Below are 27118 nucleotides of genomic sequence, written 5' to 3'. Positions count from 1 at the left end.
TATGGAGGAAATGGTGTTTGGTGCATGTTGAGACTGTTTGAGAGTCATCATCATTATAACTCTTTTTCTGCAGTCACCAAAGTTAATCTGCCTTCACGACACTCTGTCATCTCCATCTTCTCTGAGCCCCTCTTCCTCATTCTCTAAAGTATTTTGCCTAATATGTCCATAATCTCTCCTCAAGCAGTCTTCATGTGGATACATTTTATGTGAAAGATGGATGATAAGTAAATGACATTTTACTAGTCTTAGCTGCTTTAAATATAAAAACATCTACACAGATAATCCTGAATATGAGCTAAATTATAGTTTTCTTCTCGTCGAATTGTAAAGAAGAATCAACTCTGTCACCTCCTGAAACCTTGTCAGTTCTCTTATTTCTATTGAAACAATACATATTTCTCTGAACGTTTACGTACATAAAAGTCTGTGTGCTAGCAGAAGCTTTTTCATGCTACTTTTTACTTATTCCTTTTTTCTTGATTACATTTTAGAGCTTTGAATGATCTCCTCAATGGAAAACAAGCTTTGAATGATGCAAATAGGTGGCTGACACTGATGTGAAAAAAAAAAGAAAGAAGCAGATATGCAATGAAAAAAAAGGTGTGACCATGAGGCAAGTAGGAGCTGCTGCAGAGCCATTTGACTTCAATAAAGTGATCAGTCAGCACAGGGTGACCTCGCTTCTGGAGGTCGTAAGCATCCTGTTGCAAAATGTGACACAAATAGTATGGTAGTGACTTCAACCATGCAGCAGGATATGCAGGATATCTACAAAATAAAGTACCTGAGCACACAATAAAATAGCCTTTTCAACTGAGTGCTGCCGCAAAGCAGCTTGTCTTCAGGCAGTGTGAACATTTCCATGATGGCCCTGGGAAAATGATGCTTTGTCATAAGAGGCCACCTTATAAAAGGGTCATTGGTCTCGCTCAGTTTCCTTGGCAACAAACTGCCACAGAGAGAGAAGTACGGAGGCTCGGTGGTGCAGTGTTGCCGTCTGTGCTGACAGCATTGTGAAGAAAACTGTGTTCCTCCTACAACATTGTTTTTACCATTTTGTTTATGACTGACACCTTGATCAGTACAGACAAGCGTGCTCTCATTTTCCACGTCTGGCTTAACTTCACTCACCCTCTTTCTGTTGATATCACTGACATGTTGGTGGAAGCACCTCAATCAACAAATCAAAGCAAAAATTGAAATTGTATTTAAAAGGTTTGCATGCTTAAGACTCATTCGGTTGTCACATTCAGAACTGTGCAGTTCATAATTTCACTGGTTCAATGTTGTGCTCTTGTTGCTGCTGGAGTTTTAAATTCCTTGAGGGCTCGATAGCATTCTGATTGATCCAATCTACTTTTACAAATAAATCTCTTACCATCCATTCACCTTTTATCCCTCTTTATCCAGAAAAGGGTCATGGGTTGCTGGAGCTGATCCCAGATGACCAACGCTGACACACAATAACACACTCACATTCACACTGATGGCTAGGTTGAAGCAACCAGATCTTCCAGCCTGTTGGAGGAAACCGCAGAAAACTGAAAGTCCTCCGTGTCTGGATATGAAGCAGCAACTGTCTTTGCAGCTCACCATGTCTGTTTATTTCATTATCTCTTTGTCATTAGTTTTGGGATCAACATCAGGTGATGTATTTGTGACAAATTATGCAGCCATCCAATTGACTTGACTGTGGATTTGATTGCAATTGAATTCAGCAGAGATTGACTCCAAGTTGGATAAAACAGCACAAAAGATGGATGGATGGTTAATGATCTGGTAAATTTCTCCATCTTGTCAAAATGGCTGAATACGTAGTTACATGCCCGTTTTCCTTAAAGATCAGTCTCAGGCTTACATATGTAATAGACTAACTAAGTTCACTTTCTCTTAAAGTTTTCCCTTTTTCTTATCTTTTTGGGATGAAATATTTTAAATTAAGTTCTTTTGCCTGCAGCAAGATGGCAGTATTTCCTTTTGAAAACAAAATTAAAAGAAGAAGGAAGAGGGAAACAAAACATGAACTATTCATCCTCTCATGGATTCAAGAGCAGTTGTCACATCAGTCATCGTTTTGTCAACTCATATCTACACATGAAGAGTTCATGTGTTTTTTTTTCTTTTACTCATACATTTGCTTATCTTAAAACTGATAGACTCTAAACTTTTTATTTTTGTTGCCCATGTAATTCCTGAAGGGAAAGAGGTTTTTTTTCAGAGATTTTTAGGATGCACTTTTTTCCCCCTGAAAATAAGCAGAGAAAACATGTATTTTTGTTTTTTCATCCTCTCTCATGCCAAAATAAATGTCAAAACCATGCAAGGCTGACTGAGTTCAGGCTAGGACATGCATAACACAAAACAGACATTCTTGTGACGCTGCATACCACCAGCTCACAGTAGCATAGGAAGACCACATCACAATGTGCAAACATGTCAACATGCATTGCATCTCTGTTATTGCTTTCAGCTAACAGGTCACAGGCTCCTGCAACCTGGTGTCCTTTCCATGCACAAACATCCAAAAATGACAACAACAGCAAGCAGGCACTTTCAAAAGATGATTTAGTATATATATGCTATAGCATAGGTACAGGAAAAATAAATTGCTGCAGCAGTTTCCAGCTGCAGATGCAGAGATAAATTCTGATTGACAGCAGTGGCGTGTTGGACTTAGTCTGAAACGTTCTCCAGGTGATTCCACTCACAGTTCAGGCCAGATCACCTGCTCCCTTTTCCATTTTGTTTGCTCCCACACTTCATGCATTGCTGTTTGACATGTTGCCATAGGGACCTCTGGCTTGGCTGCAGTGCAGCGTGCAGTCTTCCTCCAAGCCACTGAACTGTGTCTATATGGCTTTCCAGGCCCACAGTTGCTAGGAGATGCTCCTGCAAGCTGGAAAGTGTAAACACGCGGACACATGTAAGCCTTATGTGCTCACACATCACAATTTTACATGCTGACGAGGAAAAACTTTTGCCATAGCTGGTGTGTAGAACTACTGTAAAGTTATGAGTTAATTGAACAAAGCACATTTACATTTCCTGTTGAACTGTAATGTTTCTTCTTGCAAAGTGATGTTTTGAATTATGTTTACTCAACATGATCTGAAATAAAGAGTAAACCTGAGTAAACCTACTGACTTTAACATTAAAACCAGTTATCCTTGGCCTGTCCAGCCTTGTTAATCCATCTAATCTGTAATCAGTCTAATGAGAGGATGGAAGATTATACTGTAAACAAAACACTGACTGGTGTTTTTGGTAATTGCAAATTTGAAACAAACCACCAAAACGGCTCAAAAAGAGCTGAATGAAGACAAACTCAGCAACACACTGACTCAATCTTGTTTAATATTGCTCATATTTGACATTATACTGCACATTTACAGACTGAGAGAAGTTGTTTGAAGAAGTGCATACCATAACTGGGACTGTTGAGATTATTCACGGCCAGTGTAATATGTCCATGACTTTATTTTTGTGGATTTTACAACAACTGAGCAGAGGAAGACATGTGAGGAAGACATATTGTACACCGTAATGAAACAAAATGTGATTTAACACTATTTACATAAGTGGTTATAAGACGATGACTGTTACCATATCAGATAATCTATTCTCACATGGAATGTGGGGGCAGATAACTCCAGAGGAAATGCCTGAGGACTGGAGCTTTTCCAGAAAACTCTTCTTAAAAGTTTTGGATGCTTGACATCAATTCTAAACAATAGGCAAATTCAGCCTGAATTCTCTGATTTGTTAATATACTGTGAAGGGGCTCTGATCTTCCAGTGCACAAAACAACAGCATTTTGGAAGGAACGTGTGAGCTGGGTTGTTGAATATTTAATTTATTGAGTGATGAAAAATGTAAGTGGGAACTCTCTTTAGGCAACTGAAAAACATAAGCAATCTCCCTGAAAATTAGATCACCATCTGTTTAATCCTTTTGGTACAGACTCACTCCAGTTTATCAATAATTACTGCCCTCTTTGCGTTTTGTTACATAACACTTCCTTGCAGTGCATGCAAGGTTGTGTTCCCAAAATGAAGGATGATTTTTATACAAAACCTCAGAATAAAAAGAATACTCAATGTTGTATCTGATGATCAAAGAAAACGTTTAGCAAAACTTGAGCTTAAATGTTATCCGGATGCATCATGTTGGAAAATATATTCTGTTTATAGAAATACAAGTGTAGATCAAGCCCTATGGTTTCCCTCTTGATCCGGCTTCAGCTTCCTGGGTCAGTTTAGATGATATTTTTGCAATGTAGGTTCTTAGCCACTGAGGAAATCTAACTCCGCTCTCGCTCAGCATCTTCACAGCAGAGCAGAAAAAAAAAACAGCATGTCTTTATTTTCTGATTCAAACCAGTAAACCAATCTGTAATGCAGCAACTGTCAGCTATGAAGTGTGGGAGTCAGCTTGTGCAGCATTGCTCTTTGGAGAGGGGCCTCCTTTTAAATCTAAATGACAAGTACAAACTACTGGCCCTGTGTTTTCAGAGTTTTCATCCAACTATATAAGGAGTTTCACATTACTGTGGAACCACTTTAACAGATGAGTTCAGCCAAATAAACTAGACATTTATTGTCCCAAATGTCCCAAAACCATATCTACAGTCAGTACTCGTGTGTGCAGGATATAGAATCTCTACATGGTGGCCTATTTTAATTGAGGTCATGTATAGTCTTATCAGATAAATCTGACTTGCTGTGAGTTATTATATAATGAAATGAGGCAACATACAGCAAATGACTTCACAGAGAGAGGCTTGCCTCTTGCTCTGTTTTACAGTTACACTGCTCATGATTTTACGATGCAATCCACAAACTTTGGAACTTAAATTCCCAGCAGGCTGGTTTGAGGGTTTTATCCAAAATATATCTTAGTTTTTTCCAAACTGGAGATTTAATTTAAAAAGTTGGATCAGAACATCGTCAATGACTTTATTAAGAATATAGAAAAGAAACTGAGAAATAACAAATGTTACATCTACACAGAAGCACCGTGCAGTCTGTTCAGTAAATGTGTCACCAGACACCTGAGAAAAACAATGTTGCTGGTATGTTTTCATAACAGATCCCCTCTTGCTTCAGGTGCAACAACCACCTGGATGGATGTGGTTAAAAACAAAACAAAACCAAAAAATAAAAAAACACCACTTGTCATGGTTTTGTGTACAGTGTATGTGCCGTAGGCTTGTCTCATCTTGCCTCCCTGTTGCTAGTAACTTTCTAGAGAAGATGACGGAAGAATGTAGATTTTGGCTCATGAGACCTCACCACATAATAAGAGATCTTGAGACTGACGAAAACCCCAAAGCAGCATCACAAAGTGTCTTTCCCAGGAAGATGAACAAATGACCCTGAAGAACAACTTGACTCACTTCAGCTTTATTCATCACTGCCCTGTTCTGTCCATCTTCGGTTCTTCACATGTCAACTCCTTGTATGCTGAATGGTGTTGTGGACAAGTCGTTGGTAAAATCCTTGTGAAGAAACTTTGTGATTTAAATATAGCTTAATTTATCTGTGGAGGACAATATTTAATAACACTGCACATAATAATGTTGCTGTAACTTTAAAATGATGAAACTACTGTTGCTAGTCATAAATAAACGAGGAATGTTTGTACACTATAAAAGTGTTCCCCTGTATATTAAAATTCAAAGCATGATCTACCTTAACTTTTAGAATTTTTTTTTTTGCTATGATCATTACATATGCATATTATATGTAACTACTTTTGTGTCAAAAATAAAATTCTGCATGTAGCAGGTAGCAGTGGTTTGCACTTTTGCCTCACAGAAAGAACATAACTGGGTCAAGTGTCCAAAATGGGAGTGGAGAGTAGTTTTATGTGAAGTTCGAATTGTTCTTTTAAAAGTTTGATGGTTACAATAAATGTTTTTTCTTCTGTACAAATAGTAGGTTGAGTACAATGTTTGCAAAACATGAAAATAAACTTGTGTTTATGTGTGAGGTGAATGGATGATTCACCTCATTTGGATCACTGGGTGTAGGCCAGTGTGTGGTGAGTGAATGTTTGTCTTTCTGTAATGAAAGGATATGATCTGTGCAGCATACCTCTCATGGTTATGTGGTAATAGAAAATGTGTGAATGAATATTTTTGGGCCAGCTTGTTGTATTTTTAACAAGGAGAAGTCCTGGTTGTCTTATTCCACTTTGTCTTTTCTTATCATATAACCTGAGCACCTGGGTAGGTTGGCTGCAATTTGGAAAAGGAAGTGCTGAATACAGCTGAGTTGTCATTGGTTTGTCTTTATTAACCAGAAAAATTATTTATTTCTCGCATGGCCTGTTCTGTGCTCTCTCTGTGCCATTGCAATTCATGCCGTAACTTTGTTTTCTAACATAGCTTTTGTTAAAAGCACATCGCAAGATAAAACTGAAGACATCAGCCAGTCAAACAAGATAGTTGCTTTATCACTGCTTTACGATCATACTCATGCTGCAACAGGTCACTAATGTGTAACCAATTACACCGGCAAACACACACTGCATTGCGGATGTCAAGTGAAAAGGCCTAATTTCTGTCTCCCACAAGGCTTTTACAGCTTTCCTTGGAGAGCATGCACAGTAAATGATCTGTTTTTGTAGTCTAGGTGTGGACTTTTGTCTGCCCAGAAGTCTAGGTGAGCTGGGATAACAGTGAGCCTGTTCCCACGCCTTCCTCTTTACAGCTCCTGATGTGCCTGTGCTGTGAAGAAATCTGGGGGGAGAATGAGGAGGAGGAGGAGGAGGAGGAGGGAGGAGAGAAGTGGTGGGTTACAGTCCTGGAATGTGTGCGCGCTCCCCGCGCGCGCTCTCCCTCGCCTGCGCCGCGCGCCGCCGCCGCGGCACAGACGACACGGCTCGTGAGCGCGCGCAGCCCGCGGCAGGTCTGGAAGTGCGGAGAGAGGAGGAGGCAGGGAAGCGCTGCTGGAGCGGGGAATGATGGCGGTGAGCACGGAGAAGACAGGGCAACTTTGATACTGGAAATACTCGGGGCCATGGGCCGTCCTTCGGAATCTCACACGATGGAGCAGCTAAAAGGTGAGTTTCCCACAAAGTTGTGCGGAGTTGCGTGTTGAACTTGTGCGGATATTTCCAGCGGCTGCGGGTTAAAAAGCCACAATCGTTTTGTTTGAGACTCGGGGACTAAAACCACCGTCCCCACTGAAGTTTTAGCGCTTTAGAAGTGGACGTTTCTCTGCTTTTCCACCGGTGTTAAACGTTACCAAGAACACGTCTAGTGTTTGACTCCGTGTGACAACTACACCAGAAGTTTGCGGTTCGATTAAAAAAAAGAGTTTTGCGGTTAATCAGCTCGTTTGAACGTTAGCTCGCGCTCGGAGCCGTCACCATGAAAACCCACAGAAAGGGCTCTCTCTGCACGCAAGTTGCTAGCCAACAGTTGCCGAAGTCACGGTCAACCTGTTCGTTTCATGCGATTTTAGTGCGTTGTCGCTAGATTGTTGAGTCGTCCTTAGTGTTAATAGCCTCTCTCTTCTCTCTTTTCTTCCCTCATTAGATGACTTCCTTGCTTGTGAATAGTTGAAACTGCCATCGGTGCTCCAGAAACGCTCCGCCGGACCCATGGCACCGGTTGCGTGAAGTCGTGAAGGGATAATTGTCCTGTCAGCAGCCTCTCTCCCAAACTGGCTTTTCAGATTAGGCTGTTCCCCCACAAACAAGCAAAATGATCAAGGCAGAAAACAAAGGGGGCGAGAGGACCCTAAGGAGCGCGTCCCCTCACAGAAATGCTTACAAATCGGACTTCCACGCCATCAAGTGCTCCTTTGATGGGGCGAAATCTGAAGGTCTCTCTAAAACGTTTGCAAATGGATCGAGTGACACCCGGGAAGACTCCAGGGGAAGGCCTTTTGGAACCAGAGTGAACAAGATAAAGAACATTTTCCTGCAGATGGATGGTCAGCAGCAACCAGAGTGCCAAGAGGGAAAGAACATTTTAAAGCCTGAAGTGTCCCAGGTTTCCCCACCAAAGGTGCAATTTCCAGTCAGCCCTCACAGGGTCAGCCTCAACAACGCTGCAACTCCAGAAGGCAACATTTTAGATAAAACCCCCAAGGGGGAAGAAGTTGAAATTGACAAAGTGGCATTGGCGGAGAAGTTTTCTGTGACCAGAAAACTCTTTGAGAGGGGCATCAAAGAGCCGCCTGCAGCTGAAAAGCAACCTCCAAGCAGAGTAGTAAATCGCTTGTCCCTGGGAAGTGCCTCTGATGAGGGAAAAAACACAAGGAGAATGTCAGGATCTTCCGAGGCAGCTATCAAACCAGAGCAGACTCCCTCTGCAACATCTAAAAGTCCTCAAGATGACAAGACTAATGGCGAGAAAAGGCACACATCCAGAGTGACACTGAATGCAGGGCCCATGTCAAAGAGGTTAGAAAATTACATAGGTGAAAATGACTCAGAAAGCAACAACACAGCTGCTGCTAAAAGAGGAATAGTGTCTGCTAAACAGCACAGTACCACTGAACACATCCTGGCTACCTCTCCAACAAGGGACGGCTTTGTTAGGACGACATCACCTGGCAAAAACACTACAGACTCCTTAATCGTAACTGATCCCACTGACAAAAATAAACAGAACAAAAGTTCAGTCGGATCAAATGCCATTAAACCAACAGTTCCAGTTACCGACTCATCGTCCCAGTCTGCTTCGTTGACAGCTGATGTCTCTCAGAAATCAATTTCACCGGAGCAAACAACCCAAATTAGCCGTAGCTACAAGTCCTCCTCCTCCTCATCATCATCATCTAGTGATGGATTTATTAGAACATCTGTTGGTGGAGATGGAGGAAAGCCACATAGTCCACCCCAGATGGATATTAAGCAGCTTCCTCCTTCAGCTGGTGGCTTTCAGAACACCAGCAGGGCTAAAAGTAATGACGGCGTGAGACATAGCCCCACCGGGGAGAAATCGCCCAGCCAGACGTCATCATTGGAGTCTAAAGGGGTGAACATGGTCCGGGCTGAACTGGTAGTGGTTCAGAATGAATCCTCAGAGAGTGAAGAGAATGAGGATGAGAGTGTCGAAGATAATGTTTTTGAGGAGCAGATGTTGCAACATGCCAACGAATCACCATCGAACCAGAAAACAGCATTTTTACCAGAAAAACATAACGGTGGCTCTCAGATTATATTGAAAGACACTGCAAAAGAAGCACAGCGGCAAGCACCGGCTGCAAGTGAAAGTAGACTTCAGGAACATACAAAGGAAGAGAGACAAGAAGATGCTTTAACTGTGAGTCAGGATGGCGAAGGACTGCGTGATGAAGAGGAGGATGTAGCAGAGGAGGAAGGAGAGCAGGAGGAACAAATGGATAGGGCCTCTCCAGTAGTGTACGGAATAGAGAATGCAGCATTTGTTGATGACAGAGATGTCGACCAGGTCCTCATGGAAGAAGAAGAGGAGGAGGAGGAGAAGGATGAAGAAGATGTTGAGGATCAAATGTACGGGGAATACGATGACTGTTATGAGGCTCCTGGACTGTCGGATGAGGATGAGCCTCCCCTAAAGAGGAAGATCAAGTTCTCCACAGATCCCATCCTGGTGAGTAGTCTGGGTTGTGTTGTTATCACCAAACTGAAGCGCCTAAAACGTATTGCACAGTACTTTAATTATAAACTGTACTTCTGACTCAGCAATGGCGTCTGACCAGGCTGTTTTCGTGCACACACAAGACAAATGAGTGAATGCTGAGAATGAATGCTTGGTTGCAGAGTGTGTCGACACCACAGCTGCTGTAGCATATCATCAGACAAGCTTTACCAGTGCAAAGAAAATGCAGACTATACTTTGTTTAATCTTAGTGAGCGTAAAGGCAGCCAGTTTGACAGTCACCTCTCCTTAATCCTGCAGGAGATTAAGGAAAATGTTTTGCTCTGAGAACCAGTGTTGGTGTTTGTGGGGTTTTTTTGTATCTAATGTTGACTTTGCGTAAGAACCTCTAAGAGTTGTGTTGCAGCTTGACACAAACTGCCCTGAAGTAGACAGTGGAAATGTGAAACTTGAGACCATCTAGTAAGAAGCCTCGGTCACTGCTGAGTCAGATGATATGATGGGTATTTTTACTCATTTGGGGTGGTTCCCCTTCTAATGTGAATAATGGGCTACATTCATAAGGGACTTTTCTGCTTTTGTCCAACATGCCCCAAAGGATTTGGAATATGTTATTCACCCTTAGCAAACCATGGATAAATTATCTTATTTTGAATATTTTTGTTTTAACTATCGAATAATTTATGAGCATTTAAATCTTGAATAAACAACAGGTGGGAGCATGAACGTTTCCCATTTGTTGATGGTGAAAGTCCTGCCAGTGTGATGGTGGCACAAGATCTTTGATACAAGAGACTTTTTTTAATTACTTCACAGCAGCTGTGACTCGATCAGTCCACTTCCAATCATAAGGTTGTGGGTACAATCCCCCACACTTACTTGTCTGTATGTCGAAGTGTTTTAAGACCTCCTAAATTACTCTGTGTGTGTGTGTGTGTGTGTGTGTGTGTGTGTGTGTGTGTGTGTGTGTGTGTGTGTGTGTGTGTGTGTGTGTGTGTGTGTGTGTGTGTGTGTGTGTGTGTGTGTGTGTGTGAATGTGTGTGTGAATGTGTGTGTGAATGTGTGTGTGAATGTATTTGAATAACCATACAGGAGCTGTTTGACTCTGCTGAAGTTCAGGAAACTGTAGTTTATAAGTCCATAAGTTTCTTTGTGAAACAAGACACTGGATATCTGGCGGTGCTGCCATAGTTTAATTTGCTAAGGTGTTGCCACGGATTTATTTGTCATTTTATGAATGAACAAGTTTGAACAATGATTTGATGTGGGATTGTGAACAAATGGATGACAGTGATATTGTTTGTTTTCTATGCCAGTTTTGCTACATGTCAAGCATTTGATGTTGTTTCTCAGTACTCTTCCAGAATTATCTTTTTGGACACATTGTCATTGTAAACATTTCCAGTAGGTGTTTTTAGGGGAGGGGTGGAACTACAAATGTTATTCGCCACTGATTTTCCACAGTCGTCATATCTAATCAACATTTCACCAAAATGGGGAAAAACAAATCACTGCAAAGCATTCCACACAGCTCAGTGTTTATCCAGACCTTAAAATGTACTGTTATCTCAGGGTGTGGATCCCCCTCCCCATCGCAGTCATCCTGGCAGGGGGTCCTGGGAGAGGGGACCAGAAACTGACCTGAAGCGAAGGGGACACAAACAATAATGTGCCTCATCCCCTCCGTTTGGACAGAGACGACATGGTGAACTGTGTCTAGACTGCCTCCTGTCCTCACGCTTCTTCACAACCATTTCTGGTGGAAGAGCAACAGTGCTGACAAGAAGTTGTATTTGTTAGTGAGGTTGTGTCAGTGTAGAGTGTTTTGGGGCCTCTGCTCATGGGATGCTTGTTTCAGCACACTGGAACTGGAATTAAAGCTGTATCTATAAAATGACATTGAAACCGTCTATACCCCAAAACTACCAGTTACCCGAAAAAGGGTGTTGAATCATTTTATACATCCTGATATCCCCTGATAAAATGAAAAAAATATTGGATGTATTAGTCAATGTGCTCATTTAACTGGTAGAGAATGACTTGTTCATAATCTTTATGCCATTTCATTGCTGTAACAGCAACTATAATAATCAAAGAGGTTCAGTTGAGGATATACACAAACGTCAGTCAATATTAAGGAACAGTCGTGACCCAGCAAAATATCAGTATGTGGCTCCACTACACTTTTCAGCACTGTTTTTTTTTTTTTTTGTTTTTTTTGGTAGTGTCAGCCTCAGAATCAGCTTTGTACCCGAGGTTAATTGAAGCCTCTCTGGTCTCACAACATCATTCTTCACAGTCTCCTAATCAGACATGCCGTGGAGAACGAGCACACTGGAGCCGTTTTTGCTGACTACTAGAGAGGAAGTGCTTTGTACTCTGGACTCACAACAGGATTAGATCCCAAAGAAACTTGAGTCTTTTTGACAGAGTAGATGTGTGCGGAGGAAGAATGGGTGTCTTTGTGAAGTTAAAAGATGTCTGATGTAAACATGTATCACCTTTATCGGCTTTGAAAGCAGAAACTTTCATGAACAGAGCCTCTCAGGCAGGTAGAGCGAATTATCTGCTGTTGCCAAATGTATTCTGTTAACTTGATCTTCTTGACCTGAAAAGAGGAAAAGTATTTATACCAACTGGATGGTTTTATTAAAAAGTGCCTTAGTCCCATTAGAAAGTATGATTTATAAAAGATTATTCTTTATATCAGGCAGAGGAATTGCATTTTTAGCAGAGCTTGGATTTGCTGCGTTGCCGCTGTGTCAGTATCAAAGTTTTTTCATCCCTCTGGCTGTATGTGCAGAATAAATATTGCAGCACAGCTTTAAATTATATATCTGGTCTTCATTAATGAGGGGAAAAGTTCCTCCATAATGTTGAATAAAACTGACTCTGCAGAGCTGGTGTGCCCAGGCATGTCCTTACCTGGAACAAACTTTTCAACTTCAGAATAGTGATTTGGAGGTTTATAGTTGTATGCTTTACTGTTGAGTTTCTCACTGAGGTTCATAGTTGGTAAAAAGCCAAGAGTTATTCAATGAATAGCATCACCTGCTCTATAGGTGCATTATCTGCCTGGGGACAAAAGCACAGTCATTTTCAGACCTCTCTACATTTGGAGCTTGTAGATTAAGGGGGGGATTTTTGTGTGGCAGGCTGCACATGGGAATACTAGTCAAGTACCTGTTAACCATCACACAAAAGCGTTTTAATTCAGGATCAGCACCTGCTGCTGTACCCTACTTTCACAGAGTCAGCATAAAGCAGTTGTTGGTGAAGTGACCACGTCCCACATTGTCCCTTCTTGAATAGAGGGTGTGGTGAAAGTTTGCACATTTTATTGTAACTGAAAGAATTCAGCATATCTAATCTTTTTTGCATGTTGAGTTCCTCCACTGTGGACAGTAGCAGCTGTCCAAGCACACACTCCTTTATATCATGTTGGTTTTCAGAATGCCCTCAGTGGAACTTTTGTTTCGTGTCTCCAGGCTGATCATTTGACAATTTAAACAGTCTTGCGGCACAAATTAAGATTGTGGAGCCAAAAAATATTCCAGATGCCTTTTCGTGTCCTTGTAGAAGATAAGAAATTACATTTTGCTAAATGGATTATAATTATATTATTTATACAATAGAGCTGGATAAAATTCCTGCTAAACAGAAACTCCTTTCTTTATCGTACATGATCAGTGAAAATCCAGAGAGGCTCAGACAAAATATCACCACTGCATCCACAGCCAGTTCGTCCTGTCGTGTTATGCTTTCCATTTCCTTACTAAGACGGGTCTTCTGCTGAGGAATGTGTCTGACATGGCTCCACCCTCATTCAAACAGTGGAGAGGATCTGAGTTCCCTCCAGCCACCTGGCCTGGTGGGTGACTTTCCAACAAGACAGGCATGAATGCTAATGCAGGCACATCAATGCTGCTCATTACACAACTTGGCTCGGGATGAGTTTTGCATTGATTGTGATTGCTTTGAAATGTTGTATTCTGTGATTAAGCACAAGCACATAGGAGCATTTGTGTTTTTATTACAGGATGGTGGTGATTGTGTGTTATCTCTTCTAGCAGGACAAAAGTAGCTTTGTAGGCCATTTATAAACAAACCTGCTGAACCAGTTTGCGCGAGCAGTGCTTTTGGAAACTTGATTCCATTATGTCTCCGTCTGACTTCGCCTCTTCCTGTCATGTCAGTTTCTGTGAATACAATGCGCTTCTCTTTTTCAGGATCATGCGTTCAGATCTTGATTGATGTATTTTGATCTGTACACCAAGGATGAAAAACCAGACCTGATTTTTCTTGTAATTGCTCGGTGTTGCGTGCCAGGCCTCCACCTCTGCCCCGCTCACTCCCACATGTTTGGATCTGTTGTCTTTTTGTGGGTCTGCTCACATTATGGACTCCTCAATTCAGTGGACCGCCGTAGTTTTTTTTTTTTTTTTTTTTTTTGCCATAGCTGGAGGTTTCTCTGGTTTACTTGTTCCTTACAGCTGCTGACTCATTTCCCACAGTGGTATTCTGTTGAGAGAGGAACGAGGGAAAGATGGAAAGCGCTTCGGTGTGGGCAAGAATGCATGTGAACTCACACAGTGAAGACAAACCGCTCCAGTTGTAAAAGGCGGAGAGAAAAAGAACACATCTTGCTGAGAGCTTGTGTTTAGGAATGAATGGAAATTTGTTGGCGTTATAGCAGCCGGCTGATTCACGTCGGAATTTTAGTGATCATATAAACAATGATGTAAAGGCAGAATTGAGCCTTAAAACATGATAAATTCGATGTTCATTTAAACAGGATAAATGGATCTCCTCTTGTCCAGACTTTCATACGTGTAGGGATCTGCAGTCTGAGCTAAACAGACTGAGAACATTATGAACTTTTATTCAAAGTTACTGCTTTGTTTGACAACAAGACGGCGAGCTGTATGTAATTGTGTTTTTGTGTGAGCGAGGCTGATAATGAGACTGATTTCTGTCGTTCTTCTAAAAGAAGACAGTGGTTGAGTGATTAGGTTTCAGCAAAGAACAGAACATTGTTTGAAAAAGGCCCAGGAGTCCATGGCAACAGGAAAGTCAGGGGAGGGACGGTAGATGGAAGCCAAACTGCGACACAGTGAGGTGTACAGCTCAGGATGCAGCAGTTCTCACTCCTGAGATTTTATCAGGTTTTCTTTTAAAGCTTCATATTCATAAATTTTTATTTCAGTTAAATCATGCAGAAAAGGCCTATTTTTGTGTGTTCTAGTTCACAATTCCCTTCAACTCCTGGTTAAATATTTTATGAGGTTAAGAGGCCATGATTTTGTGCAACAGTTTAGATTTGTGTTCCAAATAACACCATGTATTTTTTGTGGAGAAGTGAAGAGTGCTCATAGATTTTGAACTCGTGGTGATAAGAAGTGTGAAAAGCAGGAGACGTATTCAGAATGAAGGTCTCACTTGAGTTGATGGGAGATCGGGGCCCCATGAATAGCATTCCTGCTTCAACTCCAGAGAGCAACAATACAATTGTACAGACTCAGCCAGTGTCCAGCCTCTCTTAACCCGCACTGCATGAGTGCATGTGAAGAAAGTACCTGCCAGGGGAACTTTACCCATATATGACCCTACCTTCAGTGTCAAGATAACACAGTGCAGGTTATGTAACTGACAATCAGTGGGATGTTGTGAAACGGAAATTGCCGCATCTCAGTGACATATTTTCGGAAAATTATTATTGGAACTGTTCAGGGCTTCATCTGAAGGATTCATATTGAAGTCAGGTTATATATCACAGTTTAACGAGTAGAAACATGTACTTGAATACGTCACACAACTGCGTGGCAGACGTCATAATCAGTCTTATCGGCTCACTTGTTGACATTTGCATTCCTTCATCCTATAGATAGAGGGATGAATGGAGGCACGACATCAAAGATGCCACAGAGGCCTTGTAGCAAAGAATTGCAGACCTTAAACATGATTAAATCTTATTGTTACACCTCCATGACACACAAGACAATGTGTGAGTGGTTAAGCAGGAACAATCCCACACTCCTCTTCCAATAACTAACCTTATAGTGAGCAAAATATATATTTGTCTGCTTTATGTTTAGAAAAGAGCATAAAGTGGACTATAAACTGGACCATTAGTTAATTATTAATGGTGTGCAGAAACAGTATGTGCCTCCTAAAATCTAAAACCAAACTATGCTCACTGCTCACGGCACTTTGCAGATGATTGACTTGCTGGTCAGCATAAATAATAACCGGGTCACTTCCTCGTCTGTCTCCATTGAAGTTAAGCAAATATTTAGATACCAGCCAGTCAAATAATTTTATCTTTATCTGTATTTATCTTTTTTCTTTTGCACCAGTATCACTAGTCCTACTTCTCCTACTGCTTTTCAGATCCTTCTTACTGTACATGAAAGTATCGTAGATCTGTAAAGTTCACTTACAAATGTTTATATACATTTTCTGTGTTTTTTCTTACTGTTTCTGCAGCTTATGTTAGCAAATGTGAAAACGATTCATAACTGCCTTTTAGCCCCCACAAATCAATTAGCCTGTGATTAGTTAAAGGTTATGGGGCTTCAGTCATATTTCCAAATTGTATAATTGTATAATTTAATAATCGGGTCAGTGACGTCTTTAAGAAGCGCTTTCTTACACTGCGGACTGTGTCATCGTGACTCCACCCAAATAAAGTCTAATAATGTCAAAGCCAGGAGTTTATGCTATCGACCCACTGTCAGCTTCATCCCCATAATCAGGCATTAGCTCCTGATGGAGTCTGCTAAACTCTAATCTACTTTTTTTTTTAAGTGCTTTACATTTGTAATAACTCAACTTGTTCCTCTGGTTTTATTTATCTGATTACAGAAGTAAAACCAAGCTGAATTGTTTGAAATGAGGAGAAAAAAATTAAATTAGTTCTGGTGGCAACTTTGTCATTACTGAGAGTGAACTAAATGGCACTTTATTGTAACCAACCTGCCGGGGATGGTAATCCCTAGTCCACTTTATGCGTAACATTGAGGCACTCACTTTAGCTCGACCCCGAGTGGATTATAAATTCCATTTCTGCTTGGTAGTATTCAAGAAAAACAAAACAGACTTTCTGGATTTTATGCTCATCAGGCTGCAGCTGAATACTGTTGGAAACTGCTCATTGAAGCCTAGGAAATCATTTTTTTTATTTGGTACTTCTTTCTATGCAGTTTCTTTTCGCTGTTGCAATGACAACACTTGTCGCTTCCAAATATTGATCTGTGGTACATGCACTGCTTAGCTCTCCCCAGCTGTGCCCTACTTTCCACATGGCCGTGCTGGATGTGTCTGCATTATAATTGCAAGCAGAAAACTGCCTTTGGGACACGTCCCGTACTTTGTAAGAGCCTCGCTACAAAGTTGACAACTTCCTAAAACTCAGGTGGCACTGAAGATGTTTCTGAAACGTCTTATCTGCTCTGGTGTTATTAATATTGACGCGTAAAGTGATCATTAGGTAGCTTTGTAGTATTTCTTTTAGACAAAAATTCAAGGATCAATAAACCAGATAGTAAATTTGCTTTCTCCTCGGCAACTGTTTCTGGGCTTCAGAAACAAAGGTCTAAAGTATGAATAAAAGTTTCCCCTCTCAGAATTGCCAGCCCAGTGAAAACAATGTGTCCTTGTCCAGTTTGGTCAGACACACTGCGTACTGAACTGAAGATATACGCTTGATGTTTCAACGCAGGTCTTCAGCACCTTTTCTAATGAAGACTATGATCGTCGCAATGACGACGTCGACCCAGTGGCAGCGTCGGCAGAGTACGAGCTGGAGAAGAGAGTGGAGAAGATGGACGTGTTCCCGGTGGAGATTGAGAAAGGTGTGATTAGATTACTTAATAAAAGTGAAATTTAATTCTTTTTTTTTTTTTGTAAATGTATAACATTCTGATTCTAATCTTAATTTGTAGGAAGTATCTAGAACTTGTGCTACTGCTTTTCCTTTTACCCATTCATTTTTTTTCTTTTTTCTGCCAACTTCTCTGTATTCAGGAGATAATGGGCTTGGTATCAGTATCATAGGAATGGGAGTGGGAGCTGACCAGGGTCTGGAAAAGCTTGGCATTTTTGTGAAAACCATAACAGAGCAAGGAGCAGCAGAGAAAGACGGACGGTGAGTACAAAACCCTCATAAATGCAAAACAGTGTTTGCAAAAAAAAAAAGGAAGACACTCCAAATGTTTTGGAAGCATCTGGAGCAGAACAGAGCGGTAAAAGTGGCTTGCCAGAGATCAATTCAGACTTCAGGATGAAGTTATTAATGTGTCAGATTACATTATCTGCATTTTTTTCTTTGAATAAAGGTAACTGCTTTCCTAATTTGCCCTCTAGTGGTTGCACTGTATCAATTAGAATACAGATCATGATCCAGCAGTGAGACCCAGAAATGAGCAGCAGATATCAGCGTTGCTTCCAGCACACATCAGCGATCCAGCAGTAAATTCTCACTTGCAACGTGGCAAAAGCTTGCATACTACTACATCTCACAAGGATAGGTTGGTGGGAATATCTCAGGAGCAGAAAGTGACATGGCTTTGTCTGCATTAGTCTGGAGACCCCAAAGAAGACCCCAGACTGAAATGTCTTGGATACATCTGGTCTAAAAACATGGCGCTCGTTCTGTGTACTTGTTATGACGACAAACGCAAGGAATTCCTCTTTCCATCCATGATTTACGTGACAGAAATGGTTCTATTTATTTAGAGCCTCCCGGAGCAAGCTAAGAGCCTTATTTTCTCTCCTGCCCAGAAATTTTTAGATTAGATTTATTGCCAGCTGCAGTGATGTAACTGTGTTTTTAGTACTATGCAAAAAGAGCTTTCTAGCACTGCAGTGAAAACTTCGCATATCTCGCCCATTAATTACTCTTTTTTTTTTCTTCTCTCTCTCTCTCCAGCATCCAAGTGAACGACCAGATAGTGGAGGTGGACGGTATCAGTCTGGTGGGAGTCACCCAGCTGTTTGCTGCTACAGTCCTGAAAAACACCAAAGGCAGAGTGAGGTAACAGTAGTTCCTGGGTGTTACCGCTCAAAGATGATTTAAACATTCATCCATTTATTTCCTCAAAACTCTGATGTTAGGCTCTTAAATGAAACGGCTAAAAAAACGATAGTATCATATTTATGATTCTTCAACTTCTGTCTCTGATTTCTTTTTTCACGGTAATGTTTTCTTTTAAGCCAATCAGAATCTCAAAGTGTGATATTTCAGCGCAACACTTCAAATATTACATTATTTCGTGCACTAACATGTGAAAATGAACAGGTTCCTGATTGGTCGAGAGAAGCCAGGAACACAGAGTGAGGTGGCCCGCCTGATCAGTGAGACGCTGGAGCAAGAGAAGAACCACCAGCAGCAGCAGCAGCAGCAGCTGGATGACCCGTATGAACATTCAACAGAGGAGGTGAGTCACCCCGTCCGGTAGATGATTGATTACCTGGTCGTTCTCGAAGGTCGTCATGTCTGGTTCAAAAGGACTGGACTGAATATGTAAGCTGGATGTGGCAAAGCCTCCAGTAAACGTCACAAATACGTAATTATGATAAGACATGTGAACAGAGTTTCACCCCGTTTGCCACTCCCAGACCTATCCCACTCATATCACCCGGGAAGAGATCAGCCGGCTCTGAGGCGGCCATGTGTCATCATTGTGCTGTGTTGGAAAATGTTCATGCAATCGCCATCTGTCTGCCAGAGTTGTGAAATATTTGCTGTCTGAGCTTCAGGCTGCCACAAGCCTCTGCTTTTGTGACAGAGTGACTACACAGAGGATAATGGTAAGCTTTACTGGAGCAGGCAGATAAAGGAAAGCGGTTTTCAGTGAGTGGATACAGTTCAGTAGTTCTTGGAAAAGATGTGTTGATTGTCTTGTTACCCTATGAAAAATGTGTGTGTAATGTTGTTGTTGTTGGCACACACCTGCCAGGTTCCTGGGCATAAAGAGTGTGTTGCTGTTTGCAGCATGTAACGGCATGTGTGAAATGATATTTCAGGAGGAGCGGTACGAGGACGATGACAGGATGGACGAGAGGATTCTGGGCTCTAATTTCTCTCCGGGACGCAACGTGGAGGTGTTTGAGCTGCCGGAGTCCGAGGCCTTATTCATGCCGACCAACATGGACAGCTCTCAGATGGCCTTCCGGTTCAAAGAGGTATCGCTCGTCAGAATGAGATGCTTTTCAATCTGTTCTCTGTTTGAGGAACTAATGAAATGCACGTGAAAGGGTTTTATTGTTGTTGTTTTGTTTTTCTCATAGCTGCAGCTCAAGCACAGCATTGCCACAGCTGAAATAAACCAGCTCAATGAAAAGGTATGAGGATGGCTTTCCCACAACCAGCAGAAACGCAATAGAAACAGAATTTCAGTAACATTCTAAATATTTCACCCTGCATATATAAATAGAAACAGAGTTTACTCACTGTTTAAGGACTTCCTGTTTTTTTCTTGGCTGACTGCCTCATTCCTTCTGATGATTTTTCCAAGGATACTTCTTTCAGTGTAGTTTCAGTTGTATACTAAGTAATTTTTGAAGCTTTGGCAGTAAGAGGCACACTCCTAACGGAGTCTATGTAACACAGTTTGCACCACACATGTGACTGCCAGCCGCCCTTCTGCTCACCAGCTTCATTTTACCAAAACAAAGTAACATTCCATCATTTCTGTGCAGCTGAGGGCTTCGGAGGAGGACAGATCGTTGTGGGAAGCAAGAGAGTCTGAGCTGGAAAAGAAACTCGAGGACGGGAACGAGAAGATCCTGAAGCTGGAGAGTTCCTGGGTGGAAGCTCAGGCTCAGTGCAAAACTGTCAACGAACAGTTGAGTGAGACCCAGGTCCAGTACGAGACTCTGGACAAGAAGTATAACAAAGCCAAGAAGCTGCTCAAGGACTTCCAGCAGAAGTGAGTTTGTCTGTCAGTATCGTGGAGGTGTTGCTGCGTTTAAAAATAACTGGAGGAAAAAAAAAACGTCTCAAACCCAATGTAAAGAACTGTTTTGATGATTTTTTTAAAGGAGGATCAAGTAAAAACACCTTGTCAACACAAAATAAGTTTTATGAAAACATTTATACCATCTCAATTACTTTTTGCTTCAAATTATACTTTTTTTTTTAAATTTTCCAACATTTCAGTAAGCGACCTATTAAAGATGTGACGGAAAAGACGAATTGTTATTCTAACAATTTATGGAGAATTGATTGCTGTTTTATTGAAATGAACCTTAAACTCTGCATTATATGTGTTGGACTTCAATATTCTTGGTCTATGTTGTATTTCTTGTAATGAATAATTCATGGAAATACTTGAAATACATCCCGTGGTCCGTGTACAATGAAAGGTATCTGTATTATGTACTTATGATTTTGATTACTATTTGAATAATAGAATCATACTAAAAAAAACAAACAAGTATGTTTACTAGCTAGAGGCCTGACGGGACTGCATTTCCGTTTTGTTTCTTTAGAGAAATAGACTTTGTGAAGAAAGAGGAGGACTTCAAGAAAACTTTAGATGAGAAAGAGAAGTGGTACAAGGAGCAGCTGGAGAGCCTGCAGAACACGGTGAGCGTTCAGCTCAGAAGATGAACACTCATAGATCTAGAAACCGCAGTGAAGTGAGCGCAGTGTGACTGCTCTGTCCACAGATTGCTGCTCTGGAGTCCAGAGGACCTTCGGTTGTCGAGAGTCAAACTGGTCTGGACTCGGCGGCGGAGGAGAGGCTGAGCAGCCAAGGCTCCGTCACCAACACGCAATCCGTCGACTCACTGCCAGGTACAACGTTACCAAATGATTGAAGCGGATGTGCATGTCACACCTTCATTATCCCACCTGTTAAACATTTACAGGTGTCTTATCATCAAGCATGACTCTTTGTTTCCTCTTCTACAGAACAAGACTGGAGTGAGGCGGTCCCTGAAACGGAGCGCCTGGACACGAGCGCACACCGAGCCAAAGGCCTGCTGGCTCAGAAGGCCAAACGCCAGCCTCCGTCTCGCAGCAAGCTCAAAGAGAACCTGGCTGTGGCCTCCGGTCACACTCAGGTCTGTAACACCTGATGGCTGTGTTAGGCTGCCTGTTTTTATATTAGGAGCTGACATTGATTCCAACTTTCTTTGCCTAATTCCATATTTAGCAAACAAAAAACATGTGTCAGGAAACGAGGTTTGCAGGTGTGACCTGATGTAGTCCGGTCTGAGGCAGCACATTTCTTAAAATGCAGAGTTGTGAAAACATTGCTACAGATCCTAAAATACATCAGGGAGCATCTTTTGATGCTGTTTTCTTTTTCATGTATAAAGAATGCACCATCATAATGAAGCAGAAAGCAGCTTTCTGTTTATAAACAGCTTTGATTCCCCCTTCCTTGCATTGTCCTTGTGAATAATGAGATTTCTCTATACAGGAAACTGAAGAAGAGGACGAGCAGGAGGAGCAGGAATCCCCCAGGAGGAGGAGGTCCATGCAGGAGAGCCTGTCCCTTCCGGTCTCCATCAGCACTCCTCAGAGCGCTCAGAAAGATCCCAGCGAGACCAGAGACTCGTCCAGGAGCAAGGTGGAGCTCTCCAGCAGCCCGTCTCTGTCTCCTTCACAGGGAGGCAGCGTCGAGAGCGGGAGTCCCCCCCTGTCCCCCCCAAAGCACAGCTCCTCTCCACAATCTCCCTCTGGCTTCATGCGTAATGTGAAGAAGAGGGAGTCCAAAGGCAAGGGGAAGGAGCACAAAGGTACACAGGCCCTGGAAAAAGATGGCTGAATAGACACAGTGCTGCTCAGACTAACAGTTTCTGTTTCATTACAGAGGAATTCAACGAGGCTTCATCCGCGGGAAAACCTAAGAGACGCTTTCCAGACTTTGGGCAAGTATCTAAGTTTTTTCCTATTTGCCTTTGTTTTTTGTGGAGTTTTTTTTTTTCTTAATGAACAGATTCATCGTGACTGTGTGTGTAAACAGGGGCCTACGGAAGTCAGGTGGCAAAGGAAAAAAACACGACAAGGAGGCAATGAGGGCATCTTTGGACAGCAGGTACAACATTACAACCATCAGTTCTATACCATTTAAAAAAAAATAGATATTTGAGATATTTATTGAACTTCAGGGCAGTTGACACTGTCAGTGTACAATAACCCTGGTAAAATTCAGTTAGATGATCAGACGTGCCACAGACATGCAAGCCAATTCTTTCTGAGCTGTTAATAGAAACAATGTTCTGAGTCGAACCTCAGCAAAGAAATGGCAGTTTTCCAAGAATTCCTGACCCTGAAATTGATTTTTCTCTTACATATGATGGTTATTGAATTCTCCTTTTGTAGAGATATGAAGTGTTCCTGTGCTCAGGTCCGTGTGTCTGTACCTCCATCATCCTGTCTGTTTTAATGATCAGGGGCTCAGCTGAGCTACTGGAGGAGTCTGGAGGGAATCTCTCCCCCGCCGAGTCCATGACCTCCATCCCGACCTGCATGCCTTTCTCCTGGTTCGGAGACAAAGAGCGAGACAGAGACCGAGAGCCCTCGTCCTCCAGCAGCAGCCTGCCGTACGCCGCTAATGAGGCCAGCGGCGAGCACAGCCAGGAGCGCAAGAATAAGGTATTACCTGAAATATATGGAGGGTTTGCATCCAGCACAGTGAGAATGAGACGTTACCTTTTTAATAGTTTGAAAGATATGAATATGATTCAGAAGAAAAACACATTTTTTGACCTACTTTTGTGCTTTTTTTTTTTTTTGCTGCATCATGACAATATATTATTGTAACTTGATAAGTCACACAACATCTGCAGCAAGTGGGTCATGTATTAACAGCTAGTGAGACGAGGCAGGAAAGGGTTTGTTCGCAACGTGAAACGCAGAAAAAAAGAGGCAAAGAAAATGTTTTTGCTGCTGTTTGCTGTTTCCTTTTTGCTGTTTTTTGGTCGGTGCCTCTCTGACTGATCGCTCGTCTCTTAACCATGTTTCCTTCAAACAGACAAATCTCTCCTGGTCCTCTTTATTCAGTCGCTCGTTAGATTTGGTACAGTATACATGTTTTTGTTTCACCTCCTGATTGTCGATGCCACTGTAGATCATTACTAATCATCCTAGTTGTGGGTTTTTAATTAATTCCTCAGCTTCGATGCACTCTGAATAATCCACTGTGTTTTCTAGTAGTGGGTATGTGGTAGTGTTTTTGGGAAGCCCGTGCTTATTAATGGGAAAACCTTTTGGCTTGTCTGAAGAAACCCAAAGAATCCAGACGTAGTTTTCAAGGCTCGTTGCTCCGGCTAATCAGGAAGTCTGTACATTCAGCTCCTCCAGCTGCCGTACTGTATCGAGCCTGTTGTGTTGCAGCCTGTAAAATAAAGTGAGTCTCTCACAACAAGCTGCAGGTCTGGATGCTGTTTCCTTCATTCCAAAACCCTCCCATCACAGGTCACAAAAGATCCTTTACCAGCTTGTACTGGAGAGAAAACATTACCTCATGCCTGATTAGAGTGTGTGTCCTCGCAGTTGGAAGTGTGTAGTGTAGAGATGTCTGATGTCGTTTTCCCGGTGGACTGGTCTTTGGATTTAGTTTTAGTTCTACTCAAAAACCGTGATCTTCTCCCTTTCTTCCACACGTGGAGGATCACAGTCAATCCTTGTGTGTAATTGATAACCCGGTTTGACGCCACTGTAACACACGTTAATCATTAATCAGCACCACTCATCCTGACCCCCACGGCCACGGCTCTGTTCTTTAACCCACGTCCCTCCATGTTGTGTTTGTTTGCTTCCGGTCGTCAACAACTGCTGTCTGGTACTGTGTTACTCCAGTTAAATGCGTTCCTTGTTTCCACTTGTTCCAGAGTTTTTCAGTCATAGATGATTCTAACCCTGCCAGCCCCAGTTCAGACACCTCTGGGTTAGTTGCTGAACCCAATCTGTCTGGGCGCTCTCACACTTTAATCTTCTCTTCCAGCGAGGTGAGTGCCCTCCTTGTCGCTGCAGACACAAAAAGCCGAGCGGGACGCCCTGATGCGGCTGAAAGGGGCTATTCTCCAGCATGCTCCCTGAGCCTCCCCTCCCCTTTCATAGCTCAGATTAAATCATGAATGGAGCGGGGTATAAGAGCCGCATGTGTATATGTGTCAAAGCTGTGTTGTTGCGCTACAACAAGTCTTGCGGCTGAGCTTTTCTTAAGGCAGCTGTGCTGTTCAATACTCTTGCCTTCATAAGAATAGCGAGCCAGTGCTTCCATGTCTTTCGGGCTTCGGTAGACCACAGAACAGTGATGAATGCGCCGCTGCCTGCTCAGTGATGTTTCACATCCGCTTGCTCTCTCTCGTCGGAGGCCGTTCTTCTCAAACATGCATCAGTCTGAGCGGTGGCTGGCTGGCAGTGCATGTTTGGTTTCTCTGCGGTAGCTGTGGAGATGTGTATCAGCACGTTGTTACGTAATATATCCAGTTGGCTTTTGTTTTGTTTCTTTTATGGACGATTGTGATACTCAGCTTGGACTTTATAGACTTTCTTCAGGATGTTTTCCTTGCACTTATAATTTAGTACAGTTAAACTCGCATACAGTGTGGTTGTTTTTCATTCAGAGCTGTTAATGTACAGTTAAATTAACAGTTTCCATCACAGTATTTATTTTCATCAGTGTGTCATTTTGTAATCTGCTTTTTTCTTGTTCTTTTTTTTTTTTTCTCCTTCTTCGTTAGACTTTAGATGATGAGCCAGTGGCAACATCAAAAGAGTACCAGTGGCAGAACCGTCCAGTCTCAGAATGGACCAATCAGCAGGTCTGCCACTGGCTGATGGGCATGAACATGGACCAATACACACCCGAATTCACTGCCAAGGGTGTGGACGGCCAGCAGCTGCTGAACCTGGACAGCGACAAGTTGAAGGTAAACAAAAACAACCAAAAGTTGTCACTAATTATTCAGTTATTAAAGAATAAATGAACATAGTGACAATAGAATGACAGAGGGTTTCACTCCTCCTGACTGAAGTTTCTGACTGTGTGCTACTGCCACCTTGTGGACGAATATCCCATTGCTGCTGTGACGCTTATTCAAGTTGTACTGAAGTTGATTTAAATTCTTATAAAACTGCACTTTCTTGTAGATTTGTGGAATTAATGTTGGTAATATTCATATTCTTTTCAAGTAAAACTATAAAACTGTGCTTCAACGTGTTTAGCAGTAGTGTCGATTCTATGGCTGTGTATGAAAACTCTCTAGCGATGTATTGGTGCGCAGGATTAAAGTTATAGTTTAAATCTACTTTTCTTTAGGCTCTGGGTGTGTCGAGCCAGAGTGATCGTTCGACGATCAAGAAGAAGCTGAAGGAAATGCGTAAAACCCAGGAGAAGCTGGAGAAGCTGCGGGAGAAGCGTGAGAAGGAGGTCCGGCGCAGCGGGAAGCTCCCCGTCCCCACGGACTCCTTCTGCTGAGGGATCCGCTCAGAACGGCCACTCCCAGAAACACAGAGAGACCTTTAATAAATTCACTCATATTCTGTTCGTTGTTCAGGAGAATAACATTCAACTGCCTGAGGGGCCAGTTTTCACTTTATACTGGTAGTTTTTTGTTTTTTTGTTTTTTTTCCCCACGCAGATGATTCAACTGAAACATTGAGAATGTCCAAAAAAAAAAGATGGGTATGTGACCGAAAAAGGATCTCCCGATATTTTTACCACTAAAGAGCTAGAAGAGTCTATATCCTGATATAATGTAGTTCTTGCAGATTATGCACACATTTACCTATGGAAGTCAAACGCAAACTGCTTTTGTTTTTGTAAGCATCTTTTTTTTTATATATATATTTTTGCTAATATCATGCGCCTGTTTCCAGACTGTGCTCTCTGCAGGAGCAGTAATTGTACAGATAAAATCAAAGCACTATATTTGTCTTTTAAGCTTGACAAGGTTTTAAATGTATAAATAAGTTTTATACATGTGCCGAATAACTGCATATCCCTTTTTTTTGGTTTTTCTATACCATTGTTTATTTTCTACTATCTAATGTTTTCTACTAAGTAGAATAGCAGGTGACCGTTCTGCTAAGTGAAAGATAAGACTGTTGCCGTCTCTGGCTGTGACTGTTATCGCTGAGATGGTACGGCGGAGCTCCAGCTCTCAGATCCGCTTCACCTCCGCCTCCCCCAGGCCAGTAGAGGAGTCTTTATGACAAGGATGGCGTGAGCATGTAGCGGCGAGTTTGAATGTGAGGCCAAACCCAAGTGCTTCCTCCTCTTCTCTAGTATGACCCCCCCACCCCACCCCCTCCTCCAGGGTCTGTACAATGAAATCCATGTGGCACTGCATCCAAATCCTTTTATGAAATTGGAAGACTGAATCTTGGTACGTGTGGCATCAATAAACTAATTTTCACTTCTCCTGTTTTTTTTCTCTTTGAATTAGGAAAACCGTTCTGTTGTGATCGATTGCCACGTAGTTGGCCCGGGTTGTTGTGGAAATGTAACTTCTGTTTCAGGAAACGAGTCAAACCAGTGGAGAAAACCTGTTAAT

The 27118-nt window shown here is 42.1% G+C and overlaps 1 protein-coding gene across 5 annotated transcripts; it reads left to right on the top strand.

Annotated features, from left to right (window-relative positions):
* The first annotated feature begins 6914 nt into the window (after positions 1-6914).
* Positions 6915-26985, top strand: ppp1r9ala (protein phosphatase 1 regulatory subunit 9A-like A). 5 transcript variants are annotated; one of them, XM_030111477.1, is made up of 20 exons: positions 6915-7068; positions 7547-9592; positions 17322-17454; positions 17627-17747; positions 18531-18635; positions 18900-19038; positions 19628-19786; positions 19892-19945; positions 20303-20532; positions 21095-21191; positions 21275-21401; positions 21519-21670; positions 22033-22351; positions 22426-22483; positions 22579-22650; positions 23009-23210; positions 23590-23634; positions 24449-24565; positions 25304-25492; positions 25882-26040. In XM_030111477.1, exons 2-20 carry the CDS (start codon positions 7715-7717, stop codon positions 26038-26040), a joined length of 4356 nt encoding a protein of 1451 aa, XP_029967337.1. In that variant the 5' UTR covers positions 6915-7068; positions 7547-7714. The 5 variants fall into 5 exon arrangements, with proteins under 5 accessions (XP_029967337.1, XP_029967338.1, XP_029967339.1 ...); XM_030111478.1 differs by lacking the exon at positions 6915-7068 and having other exon boundaries at positions 7715-9592; positions 25882-26985; XM_030111479.1 differs by lacking the exons at positions 6915-7068; positions 23590-23634 and having other exon boundaries at positions 7715-9592; positions 25882-26985.
* Positions 26986-27118: the final 133 nt, after the last annotated feature.

This window comes from Salarias fasciatus, chromosome 16, assembly GCF_902148845.1.
Source record: "Salarias fasciatus chromosome 16, fSalaFa1.1, whole genome shotgun sequence".
NCBI lineage: Eukaryota > Metazoa > Chordata > Actinopteri > Blenniiformes > Blenniidae > Salarias > Salarias fasciatus.
This window is presented reverse-complemented; position numbering and strand designations above follow the sequence as displayed.